Source organism: Penicillium macrosclerotiorum, assembly GCF_028827735.1.
Source record: "Penicillium macrosclerotiorum strain IBT 26536 chromosome Unknown utg000006l_segment0_segment0, whole genome shotgun sequence".
Taxonomy (NCBI): Eukaryota; Fungi; Ascomycota; class Eurotiomycetes; order Eurotiales; family Aspergillaceae; genus Penicillium; species Penicillium macrosclerotiorum.
Window position 1 is genome coordinate 2,115,114 of NW_026643085.1, and position 14,222 is coordinate 2,129,335.

Sequence of the window (14,222 nt, forward strand, 5' to 3'; positions counted from 1 at the left end):
TGGGTCATTGCGCGATGGTATTTCTCACTACCTCGACTCCGGGAGACTCGGCAGGGTCATCTAAGCCAATGGGCAGCTTTGTTTATGCCATGCCTGATGTAAGTTCTTCGCATGCACTGAATATGTTTTGCAATTTACTCAGTAATTTATCCTGTTTCGTTCTGGTGGATGCCTGGGTTCTTTAATTCTGGTTTATCTTGTGTGTGTTACTTTATGTTCTTGTTTTTTTTTTTTGCCTTGTTCGCTTTGCCTTGCTCTACACATATATATCACATGGGGAACGCATGCCATATCTTCAGGTTGATAATACATGTCAGCATCAAATCCAGATCGGGCCCAGCCAAACGCGGCTGGCGGAAAGAAAAGGAAAAGGCTTTCATCATAATGGGATCTCTTGCGTTCACAATGCCTTTTGTTGCTTCATCTTCCTATCGCCAAGTTGCAAGAATCTGCATGCACCCTAGTTTGGTGATTTGATATATTTGACCGACAGATAACTGACTCCTTGCAGCGGACATCTTCCACTCAAACAATCTCTACAACTATCTACAGCACACCATCAAGCATCGAGTACACCACCCGGGTAGCCAAGATCCTCGCGCGACGGATCAAGATGCCAGTCTATGTTGGCTGTAGCATTGACCCGAACGGGCTGAGCCTAACGGTAGAGGAGGAAATGGAGGGACTGAAGCAAATTGTGAATACCGTCGTGGAGCGCTTTGAGGCGCAAAAGCAATAATAGCAACATTTAACCATCAATGCGGCCTGTGAGGCCCGGGCTGGCTCCACCAGATGGCGACGTGGCTTCGGGGTGCATCGTTCTGCTGACTCGTCTATCTTGTTGTTCGATCTTAGATGCATTTATCTACTCTTAAGGGAAATACAAGAGTCTCGTTCAACTCGGGTGCATCAGAGCTCAACCGCAATTACAAGTACGTCTTGACTGAGATGTATATCTATAGGTTCTGTGCTCGTATGGAATGGCCTTGGCCATTTAGTCCCCGTTTCTACAAGGGTAATTCCATTCCAGCCAAAATACTGCTGACTCGGGAAGGAGGAAGTTCAAGTTGGCGGAGCGCCGAACTGGTCCACCAACCGCCAGGACTCGAGCTACAGTGTACATCCTCGAATGGCCACCCATTTCGTCCCCAGGCACTCCCATTTCCACGTCGGTTACTTGTTCCTCTCCCTATCGGCTGAACGGAACTTGCCTTTTTCTCACCCTGGCTGATGTTCTTGTCGGTTGAAGGATGCCGGCTGCCCGGGTCGGACTGGATAATACCCAGTTGCCTGGGGCTTTTGTGACCCACATGGGGCATTTGTTTGAGGGCCAGGCCAGGTAGTTATCCTCCAAGCCCTCTACATAGGTCTTATTTGATGTATAAAGAGAGGACGTTTGGCAATGGTCTACAGGAATTCCTCATCGATATTGACGAGAAGCTTTGCGCCTGATCTCCATATTTGGGTATACTCCCGAGACTATGCCACCCCAAAACGTTGGCATCAAAGCCATTGAACTCTACTTTCCTAGCCGAGTATGTGTTTTGATTCAGTTTCTCTCGAAAGTTCAAGTCTTACACCTGGTATCTAGTATGTGGCACAGACGGACTTGGAGAGTTTCCTCCAGGCCAGTACGGGAAAGTATACCATCGGATTGGGACAGACAAATATGAGCTTTTGTGACGACCGGGAAGGTGAGAACACATTTTCAACTATGCTGCAAACATATCTATATCTACAGAGGCACGGCATTTCTTCTAGGACAACGAGAGCTGACGACGCCCAACTAGATGTGTACTCTCTCGCCCTCACAGCCGTCTCCTCGCTCCTTCGCAAATATAACATTGAGCCCGAGTCCATTGGCCGACTGGAAGTAGGCACCGAGTCCATGCTCGACAAAGCCAAGTCCTGCAAGTCCGTGTTGATGCAACTCTTCGGCTTAAACACCGACATCGAAGGCATAGACACATACAACGCGTGCTACGGCGGCACGAGCGCTCTCCTCAATGCCGTACACTGGATCGAGTCCTCCGCTTGGGACGGCCGGGAGGCAATCGTCGTGGCCTCCGACATCGCCATGTACAATCAGCCCTCAGCACGACCAACAGGCGGCGCCGGGTGTGTGGCTATGTTGGTAGGTCCCGACGCCCCGCTGGTCCTGGAGCCGCTGCGTGCGTCGTACATGCAGCACACCTATGACTTCTACAAGGCGGACTTCAAGTCCGAGTATCCGGTTGTGAATGGGCACTATTCGTCCAGATGCTACCTACAGGCATTGGATGGGTGTTACCGACGGTACCGGCAGAAGCAGGCTGCGCGCGAACCGAACGACATGTCTCACAATTCCTCGAGCCACTGCGCAGGTACAGCTACAGGAACTCTACTTGACGAGTTTGATTACTTTGTCTTCCATGCACCGAACTGCAAGCTGGTTGCAAAGTCATACGCGCGCTTGCTTTATAACGACTTCCTCGCCGACCCGGGCCATCCGCGGTTCGGGCTGGATGTCGTCCCTCCTGCCATGCGAGACCAGACCTACGAGGAGTCCTTAGATGACAAGATGCTAGAACGGCTGTTTATGGGCTTAACGAAAGACAAGTTCGGCCAGCGAGTGAAGCATAGTCTGACGGGGCCCACGATGTGCGGAAACATGTACACTGCTAGTGTGTATTCTGGTCTGGTAAGCTTGATCAGCAACGTTCCCGCTGATGAGCTGGTTGGCAAGCGAGTCGGCGTGTTCAGCTTTGGCAGCGGACTTGCCAGTACGCTATTCAGCCTTCACGTTGCCGGCGATGTGAGTGCCATCGCCTCGAAGGTTGATCTGCATGCTCGTTTGACAAGTCGGACTCGGGCTTCCGCAGAGTTCTATGACGAGGTAGGACATATTCCGTTTTCACTTTTTCTCTAGGGCTCGCAGATCTGATTGAAATATAGATGTGTCAAGTCCGCGAGCAGGCATACCAGCAAAAAAGCTACGCGCCTGTCGGAAATGTCGATGCTCTAGTGCCGGGCACGTACTACCTGGTCGGGATTGATGACATGTTCCGCCGTTCATATGCTGTGAGAGAGTGATTGAACAACAATGCCTCGGTTCGCATTGTTAGAGATGGGTCTTTTTCTTTTAGATAATGTCTAGTTCAATGTCTTAGATTTCAAAACAATTATTATTCGTATTCTTTTGTTCCTCAGGTTGTATACAGCCGCCGTGCCGACAATATGCGATCTTGGCAGGGTGGCATGCAACCTAAAATCTCCCTCCGGACTCCACGTCGTTCCCGACAGCAAAGGACGATAAATAGGTTCCGATTTCCTCTCAAAATCCTTCGGCATTTCCTACTTTTCCTTGTGGGGGCCTACGTTTCAATTGTAAGGTTTTTTTCCATGGTAACCGCCCTTCTTCCCCCCCCCCCCCCCCCCCCCCGCCCTCCCAAATCGCCTCCATCACATTTGGCGCCCAGCGATACACTCGATCCAATCTATACGTCATTGATCCAACTAAGTCATCGTTTAATCTGAGACTCCCGCGATTTAGCACGCGGAGCTCTCCGGTCTCAGATAAAACGGGCTGTCAGGTCTCAGAACTCCCGGTCAGGGCAAATCGGAAAGGCTCGGTTATTGCCCGGAGTCGTTTCATCTGCTCGGATCGTTGTCCCGCTGTGGGGCGAGTAAATAGACTCGACCGGCGATGGAAAAGAGGATGCGGTGTGCCACGATTTTGAAACTCTGAAGTCGGGGAGTTCGGATTGCACTAACTGAAGCCAGGCTTTGCTGTCGGTTGCCTTTTTTTGTTTTTGCTTTTCCTTTCTGTTGCCCTCAACGTACCTGGGTGTTGGATTCTTTTGCAGATCTTCATTCTGCTGGGGAGGGGCGCGAGGGGGCGCAGACCTGGACTGTGTGTACGCTACGCTATTCTTAGGAGTGGAGTCTTTCGACGATGTATGATGGCGAGTGATCGGGAGGCATCGGGAGCCCGGTTTGGCCATTGAGGACCAGCTGGGTAGGTCATGAAAGGACTAGACAAGAGACTAGATAGCTAGCGATAGCAGGAGTGCATCCAAAGCGCCTCGCTAGCGAGGGCCCGGCACGCCTTCGCCTCGAGGAGACAGTTTCCGGTCGTCACGGTGGGTTGGCGGTGTTGTGTCCCAGGAACTCGTTGCAGCAGTTCACAGCCCGAGAACCAGGGCACATCCTTACCAGGATACGGGTGATAGGGGTGTCGATCAATGCACGCACCTACTCTAGTCGATACCAGGCTCCGGTAGAGAAGTGGCATAATAGTTAATAAGTGGGGAAAAGACGAGACCATAAAGCGCCCCCCTCCAAAAAGGTTCTACAAGGATAATATGTTGCCACGTTCACCTGGCATGGGCCTGAGCGTGCTCTACCGCGATTTCAGCTGCAGCGTAGGCAGGGTGGGGATATAAAAAAAATGAAAATTTAGAAGACAAATTCACATCAACCCCTGCGCAACCCAGAGCTTGGGGATATTAGTTCCGAAAGGCAGCGGCACGAACCGAGGGCTTAATCTTCTGATCGAGTGTTCCTCTATATTACGCAACGGACGGTAATGCATGCAGGAGGACACAAGGGGCACAGCGGGCACATCTAGAGCGAGCCTGATGGGGACTTGGGCTGCGAATGGCTTTTTGCCCAGCCGAGACTGATTGGAAAACCGATACCCCGTAGATTGCTCGCGCATTGATGCCCTCTGTGGTCCCGGAATGGCGCAATTGAGACGGTGGATGGATGCGGTCGACTGGCGCGTGTGATGTTCCACGAGGGCGGCCCGTTTCAATTAGAGGCAACGCGATGCTTTGCGGGCCCGCTCAGACGATTGGTGGACAGGATGCTGGGATGCTGGGGCTGAGCGTCTTATCGCGTAGCCGAAGGGTGCGGGGAAGCCACTCGGCCGTGGCCCTGGTCACTCTATCGGTACCAGTTGGTTCTTGTGATGCGATGATTTGAATTACTTTGCTGTTCGTGGACGTCGTATTCGGCGTGGACCCGCGCGCCAAGGAGCTTCGACTTGCTTAGGCCGTGTTCAGTGTCGTGCTCTGGGGATTGGCTCGATCCAATGGCCACAATGCAGGGCCGATGCATGTTGGGCCCCGGGTCATGCCTCCTCCGGTGCTTTTTCGACCAGGAGGACTGTGAACTAGCTTCCTGTTCCTCGATCCACGCCCGCTCGTCCGTCATCGGGCAAGGGCCGCACACAGAGGGGGGGGGAGTTGTTGGTATGAACCAGGCCGGAGAACTAGTCTTAGCGGGGCGGCTGAACTTTGTAAGCGGTCGAATACGCGTCCGTGCTTTGCTGCATAGCATGCACGCCCGGTTGCTACCAGCCGTCAATCCTGTGATCAGTCCGGCTGCACTCCCATTCCTCTGGGAGTCGTAGCCTCCAAGCAGACGACTCGGGAGTTATTTCCCGGGTGCTAGACGACGCCTCAATTGTCGGCAATCCTTGTCTGGAGTGGATGTCTCGAGTGGGACCCCCGACAGCCGTGGGCGAGGGCCACAATGGCAACGATGGGAAGGAGAAGGTGTAGGTTGAGAATAGACCGGGGGAGAACAGGGAAGGTTGGTGTTAACTCGAGGAGCACGAGCGGTGGTCTGTCAATGTCCTTGACATTGTCCTCTGGTGCCAAGCTGAGAATGAAGGGGAGAACGCATGGGTAAAGACCATTTTGACTTTGCTTTGAACTTTTCGGTTTTGCTTTTTTAGTAGGAATCGCTAAAATTGCTCGACTTATGCCACTTTTGGCGCATTGTGTCGTTGCCGATTGCTCTTGCTGGTTGCGGTTCAGAGACCAGGTGTACCCTGCTGGTATGCCTGGTCGTGATGATACAGGTATCCAGCTTGGTCGGGTACATATTGATTCTACTAGTTCTCAAAGCTAAAACCCGTCCTAGGATAATCCAAATCTATGATCGCATGAGGAAGGAGTAGTATGATCGAAAAGGGGCCTCAACGAGGGCATACATAAGTATAATTTCGAACGGGACGGAGGACGGAGTATAGAGTGGACTCGGCACAGAGTACACAGACCATTTACCGCTCCCCTTTTGCGGAGCAGGGCTTTAAACCGGGGCCAACGTTTATTCGGATAAAATTCGGGACCAAAGAACTCGAACCCGGGACATCGTGCCTGAACTGGATCAAAAGGGGGGGAAGTAGCCCTGCCTTTTGTGTCCCCTGAGAAGCGAACACAATGAAGTTCAGGGGGAGATTTAACTACTCGGCGGTCGTCGCCTGACGAAACCAGCATCCATTGACATTTTCGGTTGGTCCCCGAGGGCTTAGAGAATCAAAATAAGAAGAAAGAGAAGAGAAAGGACGCAAATTGCCACTTGGGTCCCACTGTCCGGGTCAGTATCCGGCTGGATTCCATGTGGTCCGGTGCATGACTTCCGAAGTCGATCATCAGGGCTTTTGGCAACCGTGCAGAAGATCATGAAACGGAGGCGGTGGACAGGCGGAAAAAAAAAACCAAAAAAATGGGCCCCAGTCGTTTAAAGAGAACACGGCACGGCGGGCGCCGAGATCTTCATGCCACATACCGCGAGCTACGTAGGTCTAGTCCGTCCGGGAAATTTGAACTCGCAGGAGGGGCCGAGAATGGGAGGACCACTCTCGGGAGTGTAACAGCAAGAGAGCAGCGCATAGGACGCAGAGGATAAGCTCGTGCCGGGGGTTCGTTCGCTCTGCTTAAACTCTATATCGCGGTGGACGGTTGGCCGCCGTGGGACGATCGCTGATCCCTTCAATTCCTCCATTCCTCCACTACATTCGTGACGAGGACCGAGTACAGAGTACAAAGTACCAGCTTTGAACCCGCTGCTCCATTCAAATCAATCCATAGTCGAATATATCTCCACGGTTGAGACCACGACACCGCTGGAAGTATAACCGTCGAGCCCGTGAACCCATCGCTTCTTCTCGCCTCGGGTGTCCTTCCTATTAAAAGATTGAGTCCCATTCAGCAGCCACCGCATTGAAACTGCACTCTGACTGGCGCAAGAACGCTCCGTCCAGTTCATTCATTAACCAATTCACGACGATCCGCATGGAGAGGGGGGGGGGATGATCCAGCAGGATACCGAGAGACCCGGACGGTGTGTACCCGGGCATGTCCCACCCATCCGGTTAGCCCCCATCACGGCGCGCCCGTCGCATGGTCCTCCGTTTGGGCTTTCGTCTGGAGACCAACCGCTCCTGTCACAGCCGTGCAGGGCCCCAAGGGGAGAGGGGGGAAGGTGCTCTGTCACCGGACCCAAGTGGGCCCCCGCTAACTCTGCCGACTCAATCTAGGGCGAGTCTACCGACTTGCGCCTGGCTGGGAGCATCTCCGGATCGAGCAAGGCCAACGGACAAGGTTCACCAAATACCAGGCGCCCGCTGGTGGGCCCGTGTGGACATCGGGTCCTTGTCTCCAGGGGTCATAACTGGCCCATCCAAAAAAAAGAGAAGACGACAGAGCGCTGCTCAACTGCTTCAGGTATCCATCGACACTGCCTCTGCCGATCTCGGGATGCCTCTTGGGCACGCGCGGTCTGATCTCACGGAGGCAGGAGCGGCAAGAAGCAAGCAAAAGAGAATCGCCCAGCTCTGCAAGTTTCGGTGTCGCAGATAGACGGATAGACGGAGGATAGCCTTGAGTCGGCTGCACGGGAGTACATAGACGGCGTGCAGACAGGGATCAGTGAGGGTGCCTTTTCTGGGGATCGCACTACTTCATGCCCCTTAGTCTGCCCCAAGCGTTTCTAGATCGTTTACGGAGAAAAGAAGACCTACTCCGTATATGCAGTAGACCAGACATGCAGTAGGCCAGCCAGACCAAGGCCCTGTCGAGACCCCAGAGGCTCTCCATAGGCTGCCGACGGAGGACAGAGTCCGGAGTATAGAGTCCCAGAGCCGATATTTGTGGTCAAACACGGGCTAATCGATGCTGTCCCACGCTCGAGTCCAAATTTCCCGCTGATCCAGAGCGTCGGGCTGGCGACCCGGGTTAATTGGCGTCCGCGCGCAATGTGTCATCTCGGCTGAAGATTCCTAAATCCAGTCGCGGTTCCTTGCGGTTCTTGTCCCATCTCCACGATCTATGGGTGTTGGATTTTGGGTTAGCTGGGTCCGTTTAGGCCGGCTCGCTGGATCTTTGGGTCTTTGGGTCTTTCGGTCAACGGGACCCTGATGGAGTCTTTTTGCGAACGGTGATCGTAATCCCATCGTTGGCTCCTTTTTGCCTTGTCGATCTGGTTTCTTCGGCCTAGCACACCTTTTCTGCTCTTTTCGTTTTCCCGCTCATCTCTTCCTCCCTTTCTCCTTCTTTCTCGTTTGTGAACACTAACCCTACGGATCCCGACTCTTCTTTATTTTTTTTCGTATTTTTTTTATCTGTGCTGATTCTTCAAGAAAACGGGAAACCCAGCACGACGGAACCTTCTCAACGGAGGATCCGTTTCTCATTCTCCCGGAGTCGATCTTGTATATTCCCACTCCCCCTCTCTTCGTCGCATCTTCACAAGATTCCTGGATCTTCATTCGCATCTGCTATTCGTCGCCCGGCTTGCCCCAACCTCGGCATTTGATTCTCCACGATCCGATTTGACTTGCGTTTAGACGTGGCTTTTGTCCGTTTCTTGACCTGACATTCTTTTTCTTTTCTTTTCTTTTCTTTTTTTGCTATTCGCTAGTTGCTTTTTTTTGGCTTTGGCTTTACCCTCTCCATTTCGACCCTACTCGATTTTATCTTCGGTTTATTCTCCGTTCAAAATAGCGGACCCCGGAGCCCATCTATACTTCGCCGAATCAACTGGGACCCCACGTCTTCTTATTTTGGCTCTTTTCCTCCTTCGGTCAATTCAATCCCGCCCCAACCAACCGTGTCCTGCTGGCAATGGCTTCATTGGAGTTGATCTTTTCCCCCGAATGACCCCTGGCGTTCAACTCTCTCTGCCTTGGCGGCTTTGTATTCCCAGTCGAATGAGCACTGGGTTCTTGCAGCCATAGGCGCCTGCTCTTTACCCATTCGCTCGTATTTGGGAGTGCTGTTGCTTCTATGATCTAAGCCTTGCTTTTCCCTCTCGATCTCTTCTCCTACAGTTTCCACGGCACCGTCCGTCAGGATCGCGATCTATCTGGATCCCGATTCTATCTCCTTTCTACTTCTCTCTCCACTTCCCCATTTTCGCTCCTTTTGTTTTCGACCTGTTTTTGTTCCTGGGAAGGTAATTTTGCTTGTTCTTGTCCAATTTTTTTTTCTTCTCGCATCGTGGTGGTCCGAATTGTTGTTGGTATAATCTCACAGCGGGGGATTTTTCGTGGATGGTGACCTCATCAAGCCGCCAACATGCAGCCTTCTCCCTTTCGCCCCGGCAATCCGCATCCGAGTAGCTCATATGAGCTGCCTCCGATGCAGACGGTGGCATCGAGTGCCTTTCCTGCCGCTCCGGCGACGCTGCTTTCCGCTCCGCCGCCCAGTAGGCCGGAGAGTGGCATGAGGATGGCCCATCTGTTGCAGCCGATGCCCCAGGGTCCGCCTCCGCCCCATCAATCACTTCCCGGTGCACCGGCTGCATCGGGGCCAGCTACTTCACCTTATTCGCGATACTATGATTCTTCATCGGGCTCGCCGGCAGAGAGCGGTGGCCTTCCCGATGCTCCTCCGCTAGGAAGTGTCCCGACGGGCCCAGGGATGTACCAAACCAGCCCGGTCGGGCATGGGCAGCCGACTCCGGCACAGCTACAGCAGAAAAGAGCTTATCGACAACGTCGGAAGGATCCGAGTTGCGATGCTTGTCGCGAGCGCAAGGTCAAATGTGATGCCTCGGAATCCCTCTCGTGCACGGAATGCACCAACCGCAAAGTTCGATGCCAGTTTACGAAGGAGACCAACCGGCGTATGTCGTCCATCAAACAGGTTCAGGATTTGGAGAAGCAGCTGCAGACTACGAAGCAACAGCTCTTAAGCTTTCAATCCGGCAGGCTTCGTCCAGACGTTACGACAATGGATATTGACGACGGGACGACTCAACCGTTGTTGCCGGGCATCGAATACAAACCAGCGAGACGGCCAAAAGCGCCGATTTCTCACGATCTGTCGGAGGTGCGATCGAATCTGCGTCAACATGGCCGTGGGATCCTGAAGATCCCGACTCCGTACCAGCAACAAGGCTTCCAGTCCGTGGTAACAGGCGATGCGCCGCAGCTTCCGCCAAAGGACCTTGCCGACCATCTGCTTGGTCAATATTTCAGTTGCATCCACACCGTTCTACCGGTTTTGCACTGGCCGACCTTTACCGCCAAGTACGAGAAGGCCTACCAGTCGGGGTCGTTGTTAGGCTTCTCTAGTGAGTGGGCGGCTGTGTTATTCGGTGTCTTCGCATGTGGTGCCCTTCACACTACGGAGTCCAATCGGGAAGAGGAGGGTAAGAAATTCGTCCGGATCTCGTGTGGAATTATTGATGTATGGCAAGATAACTTCAATTTGGATCGTGCTCGAGCGGCCTTACTAGCGAGCATTTTTCTCTATGAAGTAAATTCAAAATCGGCAAGTTGGGTCTGGATTGGTTCTGCCGTGCGTGTAGCCCAAGAAATTGGTTTACACATGGAGTCTGGACCTTGGCCTGCAATTGAAGGAGAGATCCGCAAGCGGCTTTGGTGGGGCTTGTATACCTACGATCGGTTTGTTTTACCTATTGAATGTTTCCCCTTGAGCAGAAAACTGACTGGGGGTTCTTTCTAGATTGCTGGCTCTCGAGATGGGCAAACCCGTTTTGATCAACGACCAAGACTGCGATATTGATCTACCGTATCCGGTGGATGATCAATACATCACTGAAGGAGGAGAAATTCCCGAAAAACAGCAAATAACACCGCTACTTGCCACGATTCACGTTGTTCGGTCGATTGGCCAACTAACGAGAACCCTCCGGTCAACAAGTATTAGTTCCCCGACCCTCGATACCTTCGAACGTCACTTCAGCACCTGCCTCGCAACCTTCCCGAGCTATCTTCAACCGGAATCCGACCAGGATCTCGATCCTCGATCTCTCGCTCCGATAATCTACCTTCAGAACGCCCGCCTGCTTCTCCATCGTCATAACATCTCGCCATATGGGTTTCCCGCTGTTCGAGCTGCTGCGGTGGATTATTGTGTCTCAACCGCAGCTCAAACTGCCCGTATCCTGTCACGATGCATGCGAAACACCTCATCCCCTGGAGATTGGCGGCCATTATTTGCATCGAGTGCCGGAACGCTTCTTTGCACTCACATATGGCGCTGTACACTCTTCCTCCTTTTCAAGCAAGAATTTGCCGCAGCTCTAGCTTGCATACAGGCAAGTGCTGCTGTTGGCGATTTTCGCGCAATAAATGCGGCCTGTGGCCGTCATCTCACATTTTTTCTTCAACGCCTGCTAGACTACTCCCGACAAGACGAGGTAGCCAGCCTGGAACAAGACGAGCACATGTTGGCTTATGTATCCGGAGACATGCAAGGCACCGCAGATGGTAGTTGGGTTTGGCAGGGTAGCGAGACTGGATCCAATCTTGACAGCGTGTCTCCTATGAAGGACTGTCGTTCCCCCATCCAGCCACCTTCCGAGTCAGACGACTGGCCCCGGACAGAGAGGAGTTGGGACTGGATCGAGCAGACGGTCCAGCAGCTCGCCACTGATAAGGCGCAGCAGATGGACTACGAGCGCATGGAGCCGAAAGAGACTTCTGCAAAGCTACTTGCTCCAACAACTGGGCCTACACCTGACTCTTCTTCAGAACCTGAAACGACCGAGAATAGGTCCAATTCGGCCCATTCGCGCATGACGATCGCAAGCATTATTTGAGCATGAACATACCCTTGTGCTGCGAATCCTTACTCAGAGATTTGAAACTTCACTCACCATGTTCATGTCACCGAAGACCTGGTCTGCAATGCGACCAGCCTTGATCTTGTCCATATTGATTTAGACAGCATGATCACCCCTTACCCCCGGAGCTGCTTTGACATATCATCCCTGGCGAGGAAATCTACATATTGCAAGACCATCACCTGGGTTTCAGGCAAGGTCTTGACATCCACATATTTATTCTCTTGACTATATTTACTATCTATGCACATACACGAACACAGCTTTGAGCGACCATTCTCTGGGTATTATAATTTCTATCTCTCTCCTGCCTTACTCTGGCCTGACGATTACCCTTGTAGTAATTGATAATTATTATTTAACAAAGTGTCAATCATAATACTTTGAAGACCAGCAGCTCGCTCACATTATCAACCTTTAGTTTGAAACCATGCGACTGGCGTCTTATTAAGACTCTATGAGCTTATCATCATGCTCCGTCCTCCGCTTGTAGTCCTCACTGGAATTAAAACAAAGATATATACGATACATGACTTACTTAGAAGCGAGCTCGTAAATACGAAATGGACATTGAAAGTTCCGAAATGCGCAATCAAAAGATCTGATATATACATGGGACGAGATCTCAATGTATCCTATAGACTATGTACCGGATTTACTAGACTATAATGTACTTGAAGATGGGCACAATCCGGGGAGCACCGTCGGTCTAGATAAGATGCGATGAAGCTGAAGCGGAGATTTCGTTTTGGAAATCAAGAGAGCGTCGAACTAGACAGGAATATACATATGTATGTGGGAAGTGGAAAGGGTACTTTCCAAGACTGGAGGTACGTATGATAATTCATTGACCTTGATATACGTATATTTCGAGTCACCCTCCATTGCTTAACAATACTCTTATTTTGCCTTCTCATTTTAATCCAACTGGCCATCTGTCATGCACACAGCTCATGACTAGACATTTGAACCTGGATTGATCTTGGTCATAGTGACTAGATCAGAGTCAGCTCAATGGGAGAAAGAGTTCCGTTCTGGATCGATCCGGCGTGGTGACGAGCGACCAGGCCGTAGGCGAATTGATACCTGCGTTATGATGGTTAGCTTCGAGACACAAAATTAGCGAGGAAAACCCACTTGTCAAGGAAGGGAAGCAATTGGTTGAGACCCGGGGTATGTCTCCAGTCCCGCATCAGATCGCAAACAATGCCGAATAGTCCCATGAGAGTGACACCAGCACGCTCCATGCGTCGGTTCGCATCTTCCGCCAGGCGAAGATCAAAAGTACCACTGGCATCGGTATTGGCAAAGACTTCATATCCCTCGTCGATGAGAGAAAGGGCCAGGAAAGTGGTGCCTGAATATGCATTACTATTTATGCCACGCTTCGTGCATCGTCCTAATGTCAATATTGCAGGGCCGACTTACAAACTTCAGTCACAATACCGCCAATGATCAGCTGTTTCTTACCCGTTGCCTTCACTGCGGCACGGAACTCCGCGTTATCCCAGGCGTTAACCTCACCCTGGCGACGCACGAAGGTAGCATTGGGGTGCATCTCCATGATTTCCTTGAGCAGCAGACCGTTGGGTCCTCCATCAGAAGAGGAGGTCAGAACAGTAGGTAAGTCAAAGACGTTGCCAAGGGCAGCATGCGCCAGCATGTTGTTGCGGAAGTCATTGGTGCCATAGTCGCGCACGAGCTGGGCAAGGCCAACCTGATGGTCAATGACTAGCAAGGCCTAATTTCTGGTCAGGGTTTATTTCTGAAAAGCACGCTGGGGGTTAAGAAGACTCACAGCGTTGTTTTTGTCCAGCCTATTCCATGCTTGAACTGGAAGGGAGACCGCCAACAGAAAAGCGGCCTGGAAAGCTTTGGAAATGTGCATCTTGAATATCGAGCTGGAGGCTGCGTAGTCAGAAGACTATAGAGGACTGTTGCTTTGTCTTGAAGTAAAAATTAAATCAACCCAGGAATCCCTTCCCATTTTATACCTCTCGTCTCTCATTTAGCCGATGGTAGAAGCTCAATTCCATCGGACTGCTCTATACTGTAATTCTGACAAAGAGCTTGGAAATTCTGCTTTTGCGGTCTGCTTATTCCCAGAAAGGCCCAGTATGATATCCACATCGCTTCGAATTGCAGCGGAGATTCCTCGCCAATGTAAATTTACTGCGAGTGTTGCTAAAATTGTACGATTATAGGAACCTTAGCAAGACATTACATGACTGGGACCACTTTCCTAATGAGGCATCTGAACACAATCTTTTTTTCAAGTTGAGTGAATGGGAGGAGTTTCTCAAATTCTCCGACGCATCGCATTGATTAATCAGATATAATAGTTCCAAAACATCCCG

General features: G+C 51.6%; 4 protein-coding genes across 4 annotated transcripts; 3 read left to right on the plus strand and 1 right to left on the minus strand.

The window, feature by feature from the left end:
• Positions 1 to 14: 14 nt before the first annotated feature.
• On the plus strand, positions 15 to 739 carry N7462_006040 (proteasome assembly chaperone 4 family protein; the record flags this gene model as incomplete). Its single annotated transcript, XM_057077758.1, has 2 exons — positions 15 to 98; positions 512 to 739. 2 exons carry the CDS (start codon positions 15 to 17, stop codon positions 737 to 739), a joined length of 312 nt encoding a protein of 103 aa, XP_056933338.1.
• Positions 740 to 1,481: 742 nt separating this feature from the next.
• Positions 1,482 to 3,072, plus strand: erg13A (putative hydroxymethylglutaryl-CoA synthase; the record flags this gene model as incomplete). The annotated part of the gene is made up of 3 exons (XM_057077759.1): positions 1,482 to 1,535; positions 1,592 to 2,875; positions 2,935 to 3,072. 3 exons carry the CDS (start codon positions 1,482 to 1,484, stop codon positions 3,070 to 3,072), a joined length of 1,476 nt encoding a protein of 491 aa, XP_056933339.1.
• A 6,275-nt stretch (positions 3,073 to 9,347) lies between these two features.
• Positions 9,348 to 11,841, plus strand: N7462_006042 (transcription factor domain-containing protein; the record flags this gene model as incomplete). The annotated part of the gene is made up of 2 exons (XM_057077760.1): positions 9,348 to 10,681; positions 10,743 to 11,841. 2 exons carry the CDS (start codon positions 9,348 to 9,350, stop codon positions 11,839 to 11,841), a joined length of 2,433 nt encoding a protein of 810 aa, XP_056933340.1.
• Positions 11,842 to 12,860: 1,019 nt separating this feature from the next.
• On the minus strand, positions 12,861 to 13,753 carry N7462_006043 (putative isochorismatase family hydrolase; the record flags this gene model as incomplete). Its single annotated transcript, XM_057077761.1, has 4 exons — positions 12,861 to 12,951; positions 13,003 to 13,222; positions 13,294 to 13,606; positions 13,664 to 13,753. 4 exons carry the CDS (start codon positions 13,751 to 13,753, stop codon positions 12,861 to 12,863), a joined length of 714 nt encoding a protein of 237 aa, XP_056933341.1.
• Between the last annotated feature and the right edge of the window lie 469 nt (positions 13,754 to 14,222).